Here is a 21,038-nt window from a genome sequence, read left to right as displayed (position 1 = left end):
TCTTCTAGAAAGCTAAAACCAGCTTTTTGGAAGAAGCTCCATTTTGGAGCTTTCTGAAAAAACTGTTTTGAACTTTGTCGGAAAGCTATTTTTTTGACCAAAATTTTTATATTTAAAAAGCCTTTTTTCCTTCCAAAACTCTCCATCCCGCTACCTCTTCCTTTCCCACCCATCCCCCTCCCTTCCCCTCTTCAATGCCACCCTCAAGGCCCTCTCCCTCTCCTCCGCCATCGCCCCCAACGCCCTTCATCTCTTCTCCCTCTTTCTTTCTCCCGATTCTTCACTTTGTAAAATTAAGAAAGAAATTAAATTAAAAGAAGGAAGGGAGAAGGGGGGAAGAAATGGGGCTCTCGAACCGACTCCACGACGCCTCCAGTGATTCCATCCCGATCCTTCTCGCTGTGGCGGCCACCGGGTGGGTCTCCTACCTTCGCTCCCTCCTCCTCTGCCTCCTCCACTCTCTCGGCCTCCTATGCCTCCACCCCTCCTTCGCCGCGGCCGACGGTCCCCTCTTCTCTGCTGCTGGGTTCGGCCTAGCTGGACTCGTCGTCGTGGCCTCCTCCGAACGCCCCTTCGCTTACGAGGCCTTGCCGTCGGCGGCCGCGGAGGGGGAACGAGAGCACGGAGAGGTTAGGGTTGGAGGATCGGGAGGAGAGCAGGGAGAGGGAGAGGGAGAGGGAGGCGACATTGGTGGCGGAGGGACAGAGGAGAATGGAGGTGGGCTGGGGGAGTACGGCGGGGTGGCGGTGGAATTTGGTGAGGTGGTTGGTGGCGGGTTTGGGGAGAAGCTTCGGAAAGGAAGAAGAAGAAAGAAGAGAAGGAAAAGAAAAGAAAAAGAAAAAAGAAAAAGAATAGAAAAATAGAAAAAAGAAAAAAAAAAGAAAAAAAGAAAAAATAATAAATAAATAAATAAAAATAAATATTATTAATTGTTTAACCAATTTTATCACCTAGTTAGAAAATTTGTTAGAAAGATAAATAGTCATCAGAAGCGAGAAAAATTAATTTACGCTAATAATTATAATATTTTATACTTTTATTATTGTATTATACTATAAATATAATATTATACTGCATTATATCATAATACATTGATATGTTATGTTAAATAATTTAATATTATATTAAATTATTATGCTATAGTATACAATGTTATATTACTATATTATAATAATATTATATTTCATTATTATGCTATAGTATACGAGGCCTTAATCACATTCATCCAAAAAATCAGATGTCCTCAAAACCGGAAATTTATCATCCGCTTGGAGCCTTCGGAAACATTATCTGCCCTTATATAACCGGTAATATATTACCCAATCGGGTCTCCCAAAAATCTTCGCTGACGTGGCAGCAGCATGTCCCCACGAGCGGCCCGGCGCTCACCCGTTCTTCCCGCTCCGATTGACGACAATCCCATTCGCTCGCCAGTTTTTAAATTCTACGGATATTGGCGGAAGAAACGGGAAGAAATTTTCTTTAATAAAAGAATTCCCTTGTCTCTCCTTTATCTCTCCCTCTCCTCTCCGCGCTCGCTCCGCCCACGGAGAGGAGGAGATCCCCTTCTGAGTTCGATCCCAGGGCTTCAGAGGGGGCCAAACCAATCGTGGGGAGCTTTCAGGTGCGAGGTTTTGGTCCTTGTTTAGTGAATTTCGTGCATTTTCTTTGCCTTTTCGGGATGATTCTGAGATCTGGTTGTGTATCTTTGGGGCTCGGAGCGGGTTGGTGTTTTTGGGATGGTTTTGCGGCGGAGATCTGTTGCTCTTGTTGGTTTCCTGGGCTTAATTGGTTTTTGATGCGCCATTGTTGCATTTGTTGAGTCTTTGATGTGATTAGGCTAGAATTACGCCAAAGTGGGTTATTTCTTGTTGATCTATGTTGGTCCTTGATGTAAAGAACGGATTTTTCGCAGGTTTTTTTTTTAACTATAAGCTTATCGAATACTTGCTTTTCTTGTAACAATGATTTTGTTTTCGTGATACTGTTCTGCTGTTTGGTTGAATTACATGATTTTCTGCATACATTTTGCTCGTTCTTCTAATTCTATTTTTATGTTGAAACATATATGAATGTCTGGAGAACTATTTATTGGATTTCGGGCCATTTTTTATGCCTTGGAAGGCGTCCCTCGTTGGCATTCTTAAATCTTATGTTAGAAATGCCTCTTTTCTAGTCGCTCTAAGTTGGATCCCAGGCTAAGTCTGGGTTTCGTAGCGAATTTTTTAGTTTTTTCTTGCATGCTGGATCAATTATCTAACTTTACATGTTTTAATGGTTTCTGTAGTGAATGAATATTGAAATATAGACTGTTTCTCCCATTTTCTGGATAAATTTGGTAGATTGAAAACCATACATACGGGGTGGAAGAGAAAAACAATCTATTAAAGTTCCATGAATGAGGATCACAAAAATGAAAATCTAAATCATTGGATATGATCTGCAAGGTATAAAATACAATGCGTATGCAAAAATCATATGATATTGAAGATTCTATGCCTATTCATCAAGTCATTCCGAAATTAGAATGTCATTGTCACGCCCCGAGCCCGAAGTGCGGTAGACGCCGCACGCCCGTACGGCGGGCCGCACAGGCGTGCAAGGCATCGGAACATATCGGAACAAATACAGATGTTCAAAACTTATTTAAGGGTTAAACACAAATGCTTAAAATGGACAAAAATACTTAAAGTCATTCAAAAGCAGTGTTACAAAATTTCAAAATAACATTTGCTAACATAATTCAAATGTCCAAACTAGTCTAACTGAAATGCCAATAACTGAAGAAATTATCGGAAAATCTAACACACTCCCCCAATCCCATACAATCAAGTCTTTGGATTCGAAAAATAGAGAAAAAAAATAATTAGCTACACTAGCCCAATAAGCAACAAAATACCCCAGAGTGGGGTCAAAGCATATCAGATCAAAATACAAAATAATGACTGGAAATAAATCATAAATAACATCAATTTTCTCTTTCCAAAACTTATTATTATTTTTACAAAAACTCTGATATCATAATCTCAACATAATAGGCTACGACCACGTAACCCAATAGCATGGGTTGCACAGAGTGCCAGAAACCACTATTGTTAGTCACTGGTGGCAACGGTGTCATGAAGTATTAAGTTACTTACCTCTTTTCGCTTAATCCCTACTTCAGATAGGCGGATCAGGTTCACCTGTTTAAATTTAATTAATTCCTTGTTAATTTCAGAGCTAATCAAAATCCAGAAATAATACTACTGGGCACGGCCCAACAGGGTCCAGAGTTGGTCCATAATGAACATGGCCCGATAGGGCCCACATCGGACACGGCCCAATGGGCCCGCATAGACTCGGCCCAATAGGGCCCTCCCAAGGTTGGCCTCTAATTTGTTCATTTATGCAATAAAAATTCGTTTCAGGGACCAATGTCTAATTACATAGCACCGTTCCATAATAAAAATCGAGAAAAAGGACCAAATAAATATATTTGAGGAGCTTTATGTAAAAAATCTTTCTTATAGGAATCAAACATAAATTGTAGAAGACCTTTTTGTGAAATAACATACTATCAAGGGCTTAATAGAAAAATTTCATTTATTAGCCAAACAACTTCGGGTTCCGGGTTCCGGGATTCGGATTTTAGGTCTGAACTGGTTTTTAGGTTCGGGTTTTAGATTTTGGATTCGGATCTGGGCCCAAGTTGAGCCCACAGTGAACCGGGCCTAAGTTGGCCCAGTTCGGCCCATGATAGGCCTTCATCTTCCCCAAACTCCCCATGGACAGGGGAGATGGAAACCAAAAGAAGGAAGAGAGGATAGGGGAGAGGGCTGGTTGGGTGGCCGGCATGGGTGGCCGGAGGCCACCCCTCAGTCGACGGCCAGCCGGCCGCTGTGGCAGCTGGCGGTTGCGGCAGTGACTGATGGGGAGGAAGAGACCGAGAGTGGTCTCGGTTTGGGGCCAAAACAAAGGGAGAAAAGCCATGCTTGATTCGACTAGATCGAAGAGCAAAAGGGCAGAGGGCTTACTGGTGAGTGGCGGAGAGGCAGATTCTGGCCACGGCTGCTCGATCCGGTGGACAAGCGGTGGCGGTTGCAATGCTCGGAACCGAGAGGATGGATCTCAGAACAGGGGAAGGCCGCAAGAGGAATCCGGACGATGCTCGGTCGAAAAGACACGCCAATCACTCTGAAGGTAAAAACAGAGGAAGGAGAGGGAGAGGAGAGGGAGGAGAGGAAAGAGAGGGGCTCGATGGTGATCTGGAAAGGAAAAGAGAAGTTTTTATCATCCCCTCTTAACGGCTCTCCACTGCGAAAATCGCGGCGGTTGAGCAAAATCCGCGGCCGTGGTTGGCCGCGGATTGATTGGAGGGGGGTGCCGCGGGATACCCGCAGCGCCCTTGCCCCGTTTGTCCCCGGAGGAGCCGGAGAGGATCGCTATTGCGATCCTCTGTTCTGGCTCTTCCCAAAAGAAGAGTCGGGCTGAAGTCGACTGGGGCTGCCGACTTCAGCCCGTATTCACATTCTCTCCCTCTTAGAAAAATTTCATCCTCGAAATTTAACATATCTCGGTTTGCAAAAAGATCTGGATATTTTGCCTTCATCTCGTCCTCAAGTTCCCACGTAGCATCGCGTTCTGAGTGATTGCTCCATTGGATCTTAGCATAGGGAATCGTGCGCCTCCTCAACGCTTGTTCTCTTCTATCAACTACACGTAGAGGCTGCTCAGGATATTTCAAATCTTCTCTAAGTTGCAGGAGAGTCACTTCTACCACATGGCTCATATCTGGAATATACTTTCTTAACATTAAAACATGAAAAACATTGTGAACTTCAGATAGTGAAGGTGGGAGTGCCAATTTGTATGCGACAGCTCCTACTCTTTTCAGGATCTCGAAAGGGCCCACATAGCGCAGACTGAGTTTTCCTATCGAAAACAATGGATACAGATATTTTCATTTACTACTGAAATATGTTCCAATCTTTGATCTGTCTAGTGTCAACTACTATGGCGATATACGCCATACTCCCCTTTTTGAGTAGCCACTTAAATTGCATAGCAGAGACAACTCAAGAAGAAGTATAAGCACCACTACCTACGAAGCTAAATTCAGTGTCTCCAGGGATCTGAAATTTTATCTGCTTTTCATTACAATTAATGATAGCAAAGTGTGATGCTAACTAGTCCATAACGAGAATTATGCCAAAGTCATGCATATCTGTAACTATCAAATCAGTAGGCAAGTCTCTACCTACCATCTGCGCTGGACAAGTTTTGCAGACCTGATTACCGATCATCCCATTCCCGGCGGGGGTGCTAACATGCAAATCATACTCTAATGGCACACAAAGCAGGTCATGTTTTCGCATAAATGTAGATGACACAAAGAAACGCGTAGCACCAGAATCATATAGTGTATGAGCATAAACAGAAGCAACTAGCAATGTACCTGACATCACAGTGTTGGATGCCTGAGCATCCTGCTGAGTCAGTACATAAATACAACCTGGTGTGCGTGGTCTCCCTCCTTTCTGCTGCTTAGGAGAAGAAGGCTGAGCTGACTGAGCTGGAGCAGGAGAAGCTTGCACTTGCTGGGTTCTTGTAGTTTGAGGCCTTTGAACTGATCGAAGGTCCTGTTGAGGATACTCAACTACCTTATGACCCCGCTGACCGCATCTGAAGCAAGCACCGGATAATCATCTACAGTGTTCAGTCTTATGCATACCACCGCATGCATCACACTTAGGCTTCTCTTGTTGAGTAGTCTTTCCATAAGATCCTTGCTTCCCTGATTGGCAAGATTGGTTATGAGATTTTGCAGTATTGCTAGAATTCTGTCCACTATGAGTATCATCATCTCTGCTCCTCTTCTTTTGTATTCTATCTTTTGACTCTTGTGTTTCCTTCCAGACAATTTTCATATTCTTGGCCCTATCTACCAAGTCATCATAGTTTGCTGAGTGCACTGCGGCCAAACCTCGACGTAAGTGAGGCTTCAATCCTTCTTCAAATCTCCACATTCGGGACTCTGCATCCATGACGAGGGTGGGAGCAAACCGAGATAGCCTGTCAAACTCGGCCTCATACTTATCCACAGTCATAGTTTCTTGATTCAGATTGAGAAATTTCCGCTCTAGCTCACTCATGGCGGAAAAATACTTGGAGTAGAATGCTGTGCGGAATCTCTGCCAGGTAAGTGCCTCCTGCTCAGGTGTCAATGTGCGCTCCACAGACATCCACCAATGATGAGCTCGGTCCTGGACCATATAGGTGGCAAATCTGACCTTTTCTTCATCAATGCATTCCATTGCCCTGAAGGCTTTCTCCATTTTATCTATCCAAGCTTGGGCCTCTTGAGGACTAGTGGTGCCCTTAAAAGCTGAAGGAGCCATTCTTTTGAATTCAGCTATAATCCTTCTTTGCTCAGGAGGAGCAACATCCTGCTGGACTAGTTGCTGAGGTTGTTGCCTTTGTTGGCGTACTAACCCGATGACCTCTTCGATCAGCTCGAGCACCCAAGTTTGATTTCCGGCAATAGTTTCTGGAGTTGATTGACCCCGGAGCCCTGAGCTATGCGATGCCTCGCCCGTTTGGTTAGTAGGGGCTCTTCCCCGAGAGCCCCCAGCCATCTGATTCAAGCTACGGACACGGCGAGGCAGCATTCTCTTTTGGTGAAAATATATAAATGTTTTAAATTTATCCAAACACAATAATAATACATAATAGTTAACAAAAACAAATAACATTATCCTCTTATTTAGTTCCTACCCATCTCTCAACCTTTCCAACGAATTCTAAGAATCCTAAAATTTAGGCTCAAATATGACTATTTCACTTATGGTCCCTAGTGATCTTAACCTGAGCTCTAATACCACCAAATCTGTCACGCCCCGAGCCCGGAGCTTGGCAGACGCCGCACGCCCGTACGGCGGGCCGCACAGGCGTGCAAGGCATCGGAACATATCGGAGCAAATACAGATGTTCAAAACTTATTTAAGGGTTAATCACAGATGCTTAAAATTGACAAAAATACTTAAAGTCATTCAAAAGCAGTCTTACAAAATTTCAAAATAACATTTGCTAACATAATTCAAATGTCCAAACTAATCTAACTGAAATGCCAATAACTGAAGAAATTATCGAAAAATCTAACGCACTCCCCCAATCCCGTACGATCAAGTCTCTAGATCTGAAAAATAGAGAAAAAAGAATAATGAGCTACACTAGCCCAATAAGCAACAAAATACCCCAGAGTGGGGTCAAATTATATCAGATCAAAATACAAAATAATGACTGGAAATAAATTACAAATAACATCATTTTTCTCTTTCCAAAATTTATTATCATTTTTACAAAAACTCTGATATCATAATCTCAACATAATAGGCTACGACCACGTAACCCAGTGGCATGGGTTGCACAGAGTGCTAGAAACCACTATTGTTAGTCACCGGTGGCAACAGTGTCCAGAAACCACTATTCTAATCACCGATGTCGCAGTGTCGAAACCGGTTCCTCACAGATTACAAGTCGACAGGTCCAACGTATAATCTTCATTGGCGGGGCCAGAGCAGAACAGAACAGGTCATAGCCATGCTGAGAATGCATATATACAAAAATATATTTCATAAACTGTCTAATCATATTTCACGGATTTCAGAGCATATAACATGATTTTCAAATAAAATTTAACATGCCTGACTCATTTTACTGAATACAAAATATATGTCAAAACTTAATCAGTTTATCAAATAATTTGAAAATCACACTTGAAGTATTAAGTTACTTACCTCTTCTCGCTTAATCCCTACTTCAGATAGGCGGATCATGTTCACCTGTTTAAATTTAATTAATTCCTTGTTAATTTCAGAGCTAATCAAAATCTAGAAATAATACTACTGGGCACGGCCCAACAGGGCCCAGAGTTGGTCCATAATGAACATAGCCCATAAGGCCCACATCGGACACGGCCCAATGGGCCCGCATAGACTCGGCCCAATAGGGTCCTCCCAAGGTTGGCCTCTAATTTGTTCATTTATGCAATAAAAATTCGTTTTAGGGACCAATGTCTAATTACATAGCACCGTTCTGTAATAAAATCTAGAAAAAGGACCAAATAAATATATTTGAGGAGTTTTATGTAATAAATCTTTCTTTTAGGAATCAAATATAAATTGCAGAAGACCTTTTTGTGAAATAACACACTATCAAGGGCTTAACTGCAAAATTTCATTTATTGGCCAAACAACTTTGGGTTTCGGATTCCGAGTTTCGGGTTCTGGATTCCGGGTTTCGGGTCTGAACTGGATTTTGGGTTCGGGTTTCAGATTTTGGATTCGGGTCTGGGCCCAAGTTGAGCCCACAGTGAACAGGGCCTAAGTTGGCCCAGTTCGGCCCACAATGGGCTTTCATCTTCCCCAAACTCCCCATGGACAGGGGAGATGGATACCGAAAGAAGGGAGAGGGGAGAGGGGAGAGGGGAGAGGGCTGGTTGGGTGGCCGGCATGGGTGGCCGGAGGCCACCCCTCAGTCGACGGCCAGCCGGCCGCTGCGGCGGCCGGCGGTTGCGGCGGTGACTGACAGGGAGGAAGAGACCGATAGTGGTCTCGGTTTGGGGCCAAAACAAAGGGAGAAAAGCCATGCTTGATTCGACTAGATCGAAGAGCAAAAGGGCAGAGGGCTTACCGGCGAGTGGCGGAAAGGCAGATCCTGGCCACGGCTGCTCGATCCGGTGGACAAGCGGCGGCGGTTGCAGTGCTCGGAACCGAGAGGATAGATCTCAGAACAGGGGAAGGCCGCAAGAGGAATCCAGATGACGCTCGGTCGGAAAGACACGCCAATCACTCGGGAGGTAAGAACAGAGGAAGGAGAGGGAGAGGAGAGGGAGGAGAGGAAGGAGAGAGGCTCGGTGGTGATCTGGGAAGGAAAAGAGGGATTTTTATCATCCCTTCGTAACGGCTCTCCGCCATGAAAATCGCGGCGGTCGAGCGAAATCCACGGCCGCGGTTGGCCGCGGATTGACCGGAGGGGGGGTGCCGTGGGATACCCGCGGCGCCCTTGCCCCGTTTGTCCCCGGAGGAGCCGGAGAGGGTCGCCATCGCAATCGTCTGTTCCGGCTCTTCCCAAAAGAAGAGTCGGGCTGAAGTCGGCTGGGCTGTCGACTTCAGCCCGCATCTCACAGTCCCCATTTGAACTATTAATTCAGACATACTTCATCCACAGGCATTCGGCCTCCAAATAGAATAGCTCTTTTGTTTACAAGTGTTTTACACCTTGGAGATCATATCAAACACTTAGATATTAGTTCTGTGACCCTCATCTATCTTTGACTCGGATAGTCTGCATAAATTCCTTTTTTTTTCTCATATCTTTTTCTGTTGAGATTTGTTCAAAAAAGATAATTGCCGAAACACAATATGTCAAAGCTTTTTGTCCTGTTGCTTGTAATTAGTTCTTTGGTTTGTAAGTCGGTTTCTTCATAATAATCTTTTATCAGCTTGCTATACATTTTCATGTTATTTACAATTTTGTTTTATGTAATTGCAGTTCATAAGAACACGAAGATGGTTGCACAAAAGTTCAATGTGGACTTGAGCAAGCCTCTTGTTTTTCAAGTAAGATTTCATGGTCGAACAAGCTTCTATGCTGATAACTTTGAGTTGCTGTACTTAGGAGACACAATGTCAACGATTTACATTGATTGATATTGTTGAGTAGTAAAAAGGGGTAGGAAGTGGCAATCAATGTCTCAGACATTTTTAAATAAATCAACATATATTTTTATCATGTATTCCTGTAGTATATATTTGCATCCAATTAAGGTAAGTTTCTTTCAACCTTTAATGGTACTAATAACAGATCGAACTTATTCAAATACTTTCATGCTACATTTCTTTTTCAAGCTATGTCAACCTGTACAAAAAAAATTCATGAGAGAAACAAAGAAAACAATTATTCAGAAAAACATTCATATATGAGAATGGCAAGACTGCCAAGCACATTATATTATATCTTCATGAGTTATTTTTGAAGTTGTTATGTCTACTTTTTCTCTTCTTTAGCTGATCATTTCTTTCCTGTTTATTGCATCAACTCCCACATTAAACGATGTAGATGAATGAACATTGTGACTGGTTGCGTAGCGTACTCATGCATTATTTTTATCAAGTTGATTTATAAATTGTGCTGTTGAATTAATGCTGTTTGCAATGGGGGTAATATAATATATTTATGGCACGGCAAGCAGTAGCTTGGAGGGTGGTGATTTACATGTGTTATGATTAGGGGTTTTCCTTTTTCTTATGAATTTAGAGTGTAGAATGGAAATTTTTTATGGTCTTTCTGTTTAGTAACATCCTTAATATTCATTCAGATGAACTTGTGGTAACTTTCCTGCTTGCTTTGCGTAGCACTGAATGAAATAACCATGCCCACAGAGCTACCTTTTGGTCAAGCTTCTGTTTGCAAAATTGTGTAGGTGCTTTCTGGAAATATTTTTTGTGAGACTCATGACATTAGGAGAAAACAGTGTTTGTTAGTCAAGTCCTATCTCCCTGTCAACTGGTCAATTGGTTTTGTCACTTTTTGGTTGATGATGGTGACAAATGTTTTACAGACCGGCGATTGGAATGGGTGGGAGGACCATAAAGGAAAGTTAGAATTTTAAATGGTGCCAAGAATTTGGAGAATGCACTGTTTGTATCAAAATCAGAGACCCTTGTTATTTGCTAATTCATCCTATTTTTACCAATTTTGAGAAATGATGGGCAGTAGATGTTTAGCTCCGAAATATTTTCCATGCAACATTTTCACATATACTAAATATTCAACATCGGACAGCCTTTTTGTACATGATATATGCATATATAGTTTTTGTTGCCTCTGATGTTTGCTTTTATCTATGTTTCTATACGTTGTATTTCTCCTTTATATTTATATATTCAATGAGTATAATCAATTTGATCCCACTGATTAGAAGTCTCCTGTGGATGAATTGTTATAAATCCAAAGACAGTTCATTATTATTAAAAACTGACAAGATATATACGTATATGTTTCAAGAAATGTAACGTTTATCTATTACTGGAGCGGGGTTTCAGCAAATGATGGATATGATTTTAAGAAAGCTTTGATAATGGCTGTCAAATGCACGCATTAGATGTGGGAGAAAAATGGATATGATATGCTTTTCTGACAGGGAAGAAGTAGTAGTTTCTGTTAGCCTAGACGCACAAATATAATTGATAAATTAAATATTTCTAATATTCAAAAACAGTAAATAAGAAAAATAAACTAGCAAATAATTAACTTGACAATATAATAATAAAATGAAGAAAGAGAGAGAAGATGGCCTGTGGATCGAAGCACGCTGATGCGTTGTCCCAGGAAAGTTTATGCCTCCCACGTACGGGTCTGCTGGCACAAATCTCCTAGAGATATGACGACCTAATACAGAACCACATCTTCCCCGTCAGTGCGCCTCCAGGGAAGAAAGAAGAGTACGTTCACACTTGCAGATAGCTCAAAAGAAACTTAGAAAAATTATGAGGAGAAGAAAAATTTTCTTTATTTCTTTTCTCTCCAATGATTCTTAGAGCACTTTTTATCTAGACTCTTGGAATAGGGAGAAGAGAAAATTTTGATTGTAGTTTGAAATGATCCCTAGAGCCTTTTATATAGGCTCAGTCGTGTCAAAAGAAGCAAATTCCCCTCCCGCGGATTGATGACGTGTCTTCTTTGCTCCTTTGATCCTTCGGCTTATTGCATCTTGGTCGTCCATATTTTCTTCCTTCTTTGAGGGGCCTTTCCATGCTTGCTCTTGCGCTAGATGCATGACACTTGTCATGGCCTACTTCTTTTGGGAATTTTTTCATGTTTGCTCCCTTATTTGTGTGCGGATGCTTGCCACTTGGCCGTTGACCAATTTGGTTTTCAAAATTTTAAAATATTTGATTTAATTCAACAATCCCCTACATAAATTAAATATTTAAAAAATTTAAAATTAAAATGAAATAAGAAAAATCAAATTAAAATGCTAAGTATCTTATATTATGTAATAGGTGTAGGCACCTTTCGGTTTGAACCTTCACTTAGTGACAATTGATTACCTCTGTGGAGCCAAGGTGGTCTATGCCTTAAACCTTGATCCATGCTTAAATTTCATCAACAGCACACATAATATAACGTGAACATGCTCAAAGCGGGTTTGCGCTTTATGGCCATGCGCAGGTATCTCTTCATGTGTGTTATCAGGAAATAGCCCACTTTCCACAGTCGCGGCCTCACGACTATATGCATATAGGTGAATCCTAAAAAGGGTACGAGCAAGTAGATACCCTGCCTCATGGGTCTCGGATTCATTAAGAGTAAAAACTCAACCTAACCCTTGCTTTTTATGAGCACTGTTGCCTTAGGGATGGGAAAAACAAATAGTGCTCTTCATTAGTCACCTATCTAGCTTGTTTTTACCCATTGAACCTTTTTAGGTTGGGTTACCATCATGGTGACTTTACTTATGGGCTTAGCCGCATCCCCCTCGACAACTTTAGAACCACTGCTCTAGACTGATCAGCTAGATTCCTTTCAAATCTTACAAAATTTAGTGCAATCAAGTTATTTTTTTAATTTGTATCTTAATGATTTATGAACACACTTTCAAGTGCCTATTCATTTTCACATTTGCATTTTTTTGATTGCATTTATCTATAGCAGATCTACAATCAAAATGAATATATATAGAAGGTAATGGTGAAGTCACAAAAGGTAAATCTATCAGTAGATCTTTAAGCCACTTAGCCTCAATGCTAATGGCATCTAGGGCAATCATTTAAGATTCCATGGTGCTCCTAGCCACCACAGTTTATTTGGTAGACTTCCATGATACAACTGCACCTCCTAAAAGGAAGACAAAATCAGTGATGGATTTGGTGTCAACTGTATCACTGATCCAGTTGGCATCACTATAGCCTTCCAAAGCAGCAAGATAACCATAATAGTGTAATCCCAGAGATATGGTACCTTTATAGCACCTGAGAATTCTTTCTAGAGCAATCCAATGATCATTATTAGGATTATGAGTATATCTACTCAGTCGGTTCACAGAGTATGCAATATCAGGTCTGGTATAATTTGCAAGAAATCCTAAAGAACCAATGATCTGGGCATACAAGCTTTGATTGACTGGATCACTTAAGTTCTTCTTTAGATGAAGAGATGGATTATAGGGAGTAGATACAGGATGACAATCAGAGTAGTGAAATTTTTTAAGAATCTTCTCCACATAGTGGCTTTGGGACAAAATTATTCCATATTCATTTCTTATGATTTTAGTATTTAGGATTAGGTCTGCTTCTCCTAAATCTTTCATGTTAAATTTTAGAGATAAAAATTGTTTTACTTCATTAATAATTTCTAAATCCGTTCCAAAAATTAAGATATCATCTACATATAGACATAAGATTATAATTTTGTTATTCTTCTTTTTATAATATATACATTCATCTATGTTATTAATTTTAAATCCATTAGTTAGGATTATTTCATCAAATTTAAAGTGCCATTGTTTGGGGGCTTGTTATAGACCATAAAAAGATTTAATCAACCTACATACCCTTTTCTCTTGACCTGGGACAATGAAATTTTCGGGTTGGTCCATGTAGATCTCTTCATCTAGGTTCCCATTCAAGAAAGCGGTTTTAACATCCATTTGATGTATAACCAGCTTCTGAATGGAAGCCAAGGCAACAAGGATCCTAATGGTAGTGATTCTAGCTACAGGGGCATAAACATCAAAGAAGTCAATCCCAAATTTTTGAATAATACCTTTGGCTACTAACCTAGCCTTATATTTGTCTACAGTTCCATATGGCCTAAGTTTCTTCTTAAAGATCCATTTACACCTTATGGATTTACTTCCTTGGGGTAGGTCTGCCAATTTCCAAGTGTGGTTTTGAATTATGGATTGCATTTCATTATCTATTGCTTCTTTCCAGAAGGGGGCGTCTAGAGATTTCAAGGCATCTTCTAAAGAAGTAGGAGAGTCTTCTATTAGGAATGTGTAGTAGTCTTCTCCAAAGTTCTTTTAACTCTAGTTCTTTTACTTCTTCTACATTCAGTTTCTTCTTCTTCTTTTTATCTAAATCTGGTTCTGCTAGACCTAGTCCCTAAATTATTATTGGTATTTATTTGATCATTTATCCTTGTTTTAAAGGAAAATATACTTTCAAAGTAGATTGCATTTCTTGCTTCCATTATGGTGTTGTTATTAATTTCATTTATTTGAGAGTTACACACTAAAAATCTATTAGCATTACTCTCAATTGCATGTCCTGTAATATTGCATCTACTGTTTTGGGTCCAATTTTCTTTCTTTTATTTTCTGAAATTTTTATTTTAGCTAAGCACCCCCACACTTTTAAGTATTTTAAGTTAGATTTTCTATGTTTTCAGATTTCATATGGAGTTTTATCATTATATTTAAATGAAATTCTATTCAAAATATAAGATGCAGTTACTAGAGCTTCTCCCCAAAGATTTTTTGATGCACCTGAACTAATTAACATAGAGTTAACCAAATCCATTAAGGTTCTATTCTTTCTCTCAGCTACTCCATTATATTGGGATGAATAAGGAGCTGTCACTTCATGAATTATCCCATGTTCTTCACACAACTGGGTCAGCTCAAATGAGGTATATTCACCTCCTCTATCAGACCTTAAGATTTTAATCTTTTTATCTAGTTGGTTTTTAGCCTCTGCTTTATAGACTTTGAATTTATTTAAAACCTCATTTTTAGCTTTGATAAGATAGAGGTAACAGTATCTAGAAAGGTCATTTATGAAAGTTACAAAATATTTGTTTCCACCCCTTGAGGTTCTCCCTGAGTCACATACATCACTATGTATGAGTTCAAAGAGATCAGAATTTCTACATATAGAGTGAAAGAGTCTTTTAGATAATTTAGCCTCTATACATATCTCACATTTGTCATTATTCTTAAGTTCTGATTGTGGGATTAAGTTCAAGTGCATTAAAGAGCAAATACCATGACCAAAGATATATCCTCACAAAAGGCCTATGACTCATGTGTCATACATGGCTTGTTGGCAGGATAATTGAAACTACTTCCTAATCAGCCGCATGGGGAAAAAATTCAAATTCAAATTTAAACTTCTCCCATGCGGGGCACATGCTGAAAATCAAATGGGGAAGGTGAGTAAATGGGTTAGACCCATTACTGACTTTAGTATTTTTATCACCAATGGCTGAAATCAAGCCTAGGGTGGTGAGCTAGAATCGCATTTGATTCTGCCATCTCCTAAAGTTTTTACCATTAACTTTTCTGGTTTAGTACTAAGATTTTCAGATGTGTAGGAAGCCATTAATTTGTAGCTTAACACAGTTTTGACATCCGTAAAAATGAAAAGGTTTATGTCAAATTATTGCACTGATATCTAATTTGAACTTTAGATTTCTAGTTGAAAAATTCAAAGAATAACAGCCAGATCAGCTCCTGATCGGTGGTGGAGCACTTGGCTCACTTAAATACTAGTCTTTCTTTAGCACGTATGCCTTTTTGACAAGCTTTTTTTAGACACCGTTATTCAATAGATAATTTCACTAGATATCGTTCAATTTCATCTTAAGTGCAATATTAAGCTAACTCATATGAATTAACCAATTTCCAAATTTTCGTTTGAATGGAATTTGGAAATTACTCAGTGAGGAGTCCAAATGGAGGTATTAATAAACCTCTTGGAGGTTAGGCAATCTAATATTTTGCTTGGAAAATTAAGTACTAAAGTAAAGCTAGCATAAATGTGTAACAACTAAAATATAACAATTTATAATTATGTAGCAAAATATATAATAAATATTGTAATTTAAAATCTAGTGCTAATAGTATATAAACTTTTCTGAATTGTTAGCTTAGATGTATAAATATAATTGATAAATTAAATATTTCTAATATTCAAAAATAGTAAATAAGAAAAATAAACTAGCAAATAATTAACTTGACAATATAATAATAAAATAAAGAAAGAGAGAGAAGATGGCCTGTGGATCGAAGCACGCTGATGCGTTGTCTCAGGAAAATTTATGCCTCCCACGTACGGGTCTGCTGGCACAAACCTCCTAGAGATACGACGATCTAATACAGAACCATATCTTCCCCGTCAGTGCGCCTCCAGGGAAGAAAGAAGATCACGTTCACGCTTGTAGATAGCTCAAAAGAAACTTAGAAAAATTATGTGGAGAAAAAAAAATTTCTTTATTTCTTTTCTCTCTAATGATTCTTAGAGCACTTTTTATCTAGACTCTTGGAATAGGGAGAAGAGAAAATTTTGATTGTAGTTTAAAATGATCCCTAGAGCCCTTTATATAGACTCAGACGCATCAAAAGAAGCAGATTCCCCTCCTGCGGATTGATGACGTGTCTTCTTGTGCTCCTTTGATCCTTCGGCTTATTGCATCTTGGTCGTCCATGTTTCCTTCCTTCTTCGAGGGGCCTTTCCATGCTTGCTCTTACGCTAGCTGGATGCATGACACTTGTCATGGCCTACTTCTTTTGAGAATTTTTCCATGTTTGCTCCCTTACTTGTGCGCGGATGCTTGCCACTTGACTATTCACCAATTTGGTTTTAAAAATTTTAAAATATTTGATTTAATTCAACAGTTTCTAATTGGGTTTGTTAAAAAGAAGAGCGGGTGGAGGAGGTAAGAAAATTCCGGAATAAGATAGGATTGAGACAGAGATCTTATTGACGAGAACAAATCACTGTGTTATTCCAGTTTTATCTACGAATGTAATCTACATAAATTAAAGTATTTCATGCTGACTGCAGACTAATTTTCTGTCATGACGGGCAAAACTGACAAGCCCGAAGACACCCAACTTGTGCTTTTAATACATGCATGTGGTGCGTGTACAATGGTTACCCTTGATGGTGGTGACAATTGGATGACAACACTTTTACAACCTTGATACAGCTATGAACCTCCATTTTCCTGTATAACCTCCATAGAACAGGAAGTGAGTTGAAAAGGAAAACAATCTTGTGCATGATCAAACAACTCAAGTCATTAGCTATCTCGTCAAAGAAATGATCAATTTTTTTACCCAACTTCTAGTCATTGAACTATTGTATGGGTCTAATCAATCAAAAACTTGGATATAATTATACAGGGTAGAGTTAGTCGGTGCATCACTTAGATGGTTTGAGATTGAGATCTCTTTCCTTCTTTGAGCCATGTCCCATCTCTAATCAGCTCCCTCTTAACGGTTTCAATCAAATTGTATTAATAGAACTGACACGAAAACAGAGAAAAAGAAAGCACTACCTTGTATCAATCAGCGATAAAACCACCACCACAACCACCACAAGAAAATAGGCAATCCCTCTTCTCCCTTCTCCTACGGCCCAAGAACATAAGAAGGCTATCAACAGAGCACCAACAAAGAAACCATAACCGGAGAGAGAGAGAAAGAAATAAAGAAGGAAATAGCAGGCCCCCATCCTTGGTTGGTCATGAACCATCAACGACTATACTAACCTCACCACTCTCCAGCAGGCCGTAGAACAAAGCATAACACATCCAAACATGAGAACAGAGCAAAAAGAAACCACCATGCATGCGAGATAAGCAGACTCCGAGGCATGACAAATAGATCGTGTCATAAATCATGGAGGAGGGACGAGAGGAGGGGGATAGGGCAGTACCTCTTTCTCGGGAAGAGGAGAATGGGGTCGGCCGGTTGGCACCGCAGAGGAGGGAGGAGGAGAGAAGGTTGCGCTGCCGAGGAGGGAAGACTAGAGGAGGTCGTTCGGCGCCGGAGAGGAGGGGAATGAGGTTGACCGGTCGGCGCCGCAAATCCGTGTCCGCGGGTTTTGATGGGAATTCGATTTTCAACGACGTGAATAAGCGTCGCCTTAGGCCGAATCTACGATGACGCTAATAAGCGTCGTATATTGCCGACACTTTTAAAATGCGTCAGCTATTTTTGGCGCTATGCCGAAAATTGCCGATGCTTGAAGAAAGCGTCGGCAAAAAAGCATGGGTAAAACTCTTTTTTCCTATAGTGATGAAACCATGTTTATATTCTCGTTTGTCCTTTAAGATCAAACATCAGTTTCTTTCTTGTTTTCATTTGTTATTTCTCCTTTCTAAGTCTATACTCTTGCTCTCCAGCTTTGATTTCTGGTTTTTCCAATCATTAAGGTTGTTACTTATATTTTGTTATTAATCACTTAGATTCTCTTCTGTTCTATGACACGACAAATGAAAATTCTTTTAGGTTGGCCATCTTGGGGAAGATTACGAGGAATGGGTTCACCAGCCCATTGTGAGCAAGGAAGGTCCACGCTTTTTTGAAAATGACTTCTTGGAGGTAATTAGCCAATTTTTTGTGCTCCAATACAGAATTTATGGAAAAAAGATTCATAATATCGTTCTGATTCACTTGTGATTCATATTTTGATTCACATTTATCAGATGTTCACCCGTACTAAATGGTGGGTGATTCCAGTCGTATGGATCCCAGTTGTCTGTTGGCTCGTGACCATGTCTATCCGCATGGGACATGCAGTTCCTCAGGCAGCTCTAATGGTTGTGGGTGGTATTCTTTTGTGGACGCTGATTGAGTATGCATTGCACCGCTTCCTTTTCCATATTAGAACATCAAGTTACTGGTATGTTTTTTTCCTTTTGTTACTTATATTTAAGGTTTCTATTGTGAACCAGTATGCTCGTTTCTTTTTGAACAACAAAAATAAATAAAAAATGTTAATTGAAATTACACTCAGGGCAAACACCTTGCATTATCTTCTTCATGGATGCCATCATAAGCACCCGATGGATGGACTGCGCCTTGTTTTCCCACCAGCTGCAACAGCTATTCTTTGTGTGCCTGTATGCATTTATTTTCCTCATCATTTCCATTCTACTTCATAATAAGAATCGATTTACCAATCACGCTATGGCTTTCTTTATGTCATTCATGATTTAATAAATGTGACATGTCTAGTTACTCTATGGAGTGAGATTTTCTAATCTGGTAAGTTGTTGACATAATTCCTTCCTGCATGGACAATAGGATCAAATTTAGAAGGGAATATGTTGTTCAGAACTTGCTATCTTTATTTGTCCAACATGTCAGTTTTGAATCCTGATGCTACTTTTGCTCATTCTTTATGGACTGTCTTCTAGATCTGGTGTCTGATTAGGCTCTTAACAACTCCTACTACTGCACCTGCCATATTTGGAGGGGGCTTGTTGGGTTATGTGATGTATGACTGCACCCACTATTACCTGCACCATGGACAACCATCCAAAGATACAGCTCGAGATATGAAGGTAAGAAGAGATTGAGTTACTAAGAACCATGGTAAGAATTCCGGACCTTTATATTGTAGTGCTTATGACCCTTGCTTTTGTTTCAGAAATATCATTTGAATCATCACTACAGAATACAAAACAAGGGTTTTGGCATAACTTCTCCACTTTGGGACATCGTCTTTGGTACATTACCCCCTCCAATGCCATCAAGGAAGAGCAGCTGATTTTATTAGTCCAGAGTTTAGAAGTGGATGTAATCTATTAAGGTATTTTTCCTATTCTTCCTAAGCATTCTGGCTAATGTGAAAATCTTGGGGCTTAAGATGGTGATATTGTTAACAATGTTTTTGGTCTTTACTGGTTTAAGGAGAGTAGCCCAGCTAGCCTTACTTCAGCCTCTCTGTGATTTTCGCAGCATCCCGAATCTATAATTGGCGTAATCTGTTTAAGTGGAAGCAGGGAAAGCAACTTGTAATTTTGTTTGAAGTCAAGAAATTTGCCTCCTTGAATTTGTATGAGGAAGGAAAGAAAGATCAAAGAAATACACTACAATTGGGTTAAACACATTCAATTGATACACGATATGGATGTCAACTGCTCTGGCACATGCTATTGTCACACCTCGAACCCAACACCCAAGCCCAGGCGCGTGACACGGCCGCACACTTCATAAGGTAGAACCCTAGAGACTATGCTGGAGCTAAAAAATTTATCACAACCTCAATATCCGTGAACAATAATGATCTCTTTTCATAACAAATAACAAAATTGGTCCATTTACAAAATTTAATCATCCAACCAATATCAGTGATATTCTATTTATTCATCTCTTTTTCATGTGATCTCAATTATAACCAAGCAACCCACTTGCAACCTGCAACTCTAAAAGAGGAAGGAGGTTGTGAGCTTTACAACCCAGTAAGAATTCCGAACTGCTACACCATAAATAATAAGAAAACAATCAATTAGCAATACTAGATAAAATAAATATCGTATCAATACTCGAAAATCTCATACAAATAACATACACATAAGTTTTTATTATCATCTTATCAAAAAAACATATATATACAAATAAATAAATATAAATATATATCTCAAATGTAACCAATTATTCAATAACAGTGTCTTATATCATGCTATCTATTTCTCATTAACTTGATTTTTAGATTTTTTATCAATTAACTTCCGACTGTGGACTAACCAAAATTATGACTCAGTTTAAGATTAACAAAATTCCATGAGTCAGCCCGTGAACGCTATCCTACGCATAAGTTCATGGAGGTTATCCCCATGCATCAACTCATGAGCACTATCTTACATGTAAGCCCGTGGAGGCTATCCCATGCCTAAGCTCATGGAGGCTATCTCCATGCGTCAGCTCATAAGTGCTATTCCATGCGTAACCTATGGAAGCTATTACATGTATAAGCCCATGGAGGCTATCCCCATGCATCAACCCATGGGCGCTATCTCATGATGAGATTAATCCAAATCATATCTTGTCTGTTTAATTTATATGTTACTTTTGTCAAATTAGTTTCACTTATACAATAATTTTTTCTCAAATTTAAGGTATTTTTGTTCATATATTTATATTATTAATATTTGATACGTATAATAACTTTACGAATAAATTTATACAAAAAATCATATAAAACATGCCATCACATGCCAAACCAAATCTATCGATGCAAATCTATCGATGCAAATCT

At 39.6% G+C, this 21,038-nt stretch overlaps 3 protein-coding genes across 4 annotated transcripts; 2 read left to right on the top strand and 1 right to left on the bottom strand.

Moving 5' to 3' along the window:
• The first annotated feature begins 341 nt into the window (after positions 1 to 341).
• On the top strand, positions 342 to 2,294 carry LOC120107645 (glycine-rich protein DOT1-like). The gene is made up of 2 exons (XM_039120999.1): positions 342 to 775; positions 2,288 to 2,294. The coding sequence occupies exons 1-2, from the start codon at positions 342 to 344 to the stop codon at positions 2,292 to 2,294; spliced, it is 441 nt and encodes a 146-aa protein (XP_038976927.1).
• LOC120103882 (dihydroceramide fatty acyl 2-hydroxylase FAH1-like) lies at positions 1,425 to 19,905 on the top strand. 2 transcript variants are annotated; one of them, XM_039120994.1, is made up of 8 exons: positions 1,425 to 1,624; positions 9,535 to 9,602; positions 18,284 to 18,376; positions 18,481 to 18,677; positions 18,792 to 18,897; positions 19,195 to 19,341; positions 19,428 to 19,589; positions 19,739 to 19,905. In XM_039120994.1, exons 2-7 carry the CDS (start codon positions 9,552 to 9,554, stop codon positions 19,545 to 19,547), a joined length of 714 nt encoding a protein of 237 aa, XP_038976922.1. In that variant the 5' UTR covers positions 1,425 to 1,624; positions 9,535 to 9,551; the 3' UTR covers positions 19,548 to 19,589; positions 19,739 to 19,905. The 2 variants fall into 2 exon arrangements, with proteins under 2 accessions (XP_038976922.1, XP_038976923.1); XM_039120995.1 differs by having other exon boundaries at positions 19,691 to 19,905.
• On the bottom strand, positions 5,169 to 6,224 carry LOC120107644. The gene is made up of 2 exons (XM_039120998.1): positions 5,731 to 6,224; positions 5,169 to 5,664 (listed from the first exon to the last, which is right to left on the bottom strand). Exons 1-2 carry the CDS (start codon positions 6,222 to 6,224, stop codon positions 5,169 to 5,171), a joined length of 990 nt encoding a protein of 329 aa, XP_038976926.1.
• Positions 19,906 to 21,038: the final 1,133 nt, after the last annotated feature.

Source organism: Phoenix dactylifera, unplaced genomic scaffold (genome assembly GCF_009389715.1).
Source record: "Phoenix dactylifera cultivar Barhee BC4 unplaced genomic scaffold, palm_55x_up_171113_PBpolish2nd_filt_p 000942F, whole genome shotgun sequence".
NCBI classification, from domain to species: Eukaryota; Viridiplantae; Streptophyta; class Magnoliopsida; order Arecales; family Arecaceae; genus Phoenix; species Phoenix dactylifera.
The sequence above is the reverse complement of the archived record's forward strand: the minus strand, read 5'-3'. Positions and strand labels throughout refer to the sequence as shown.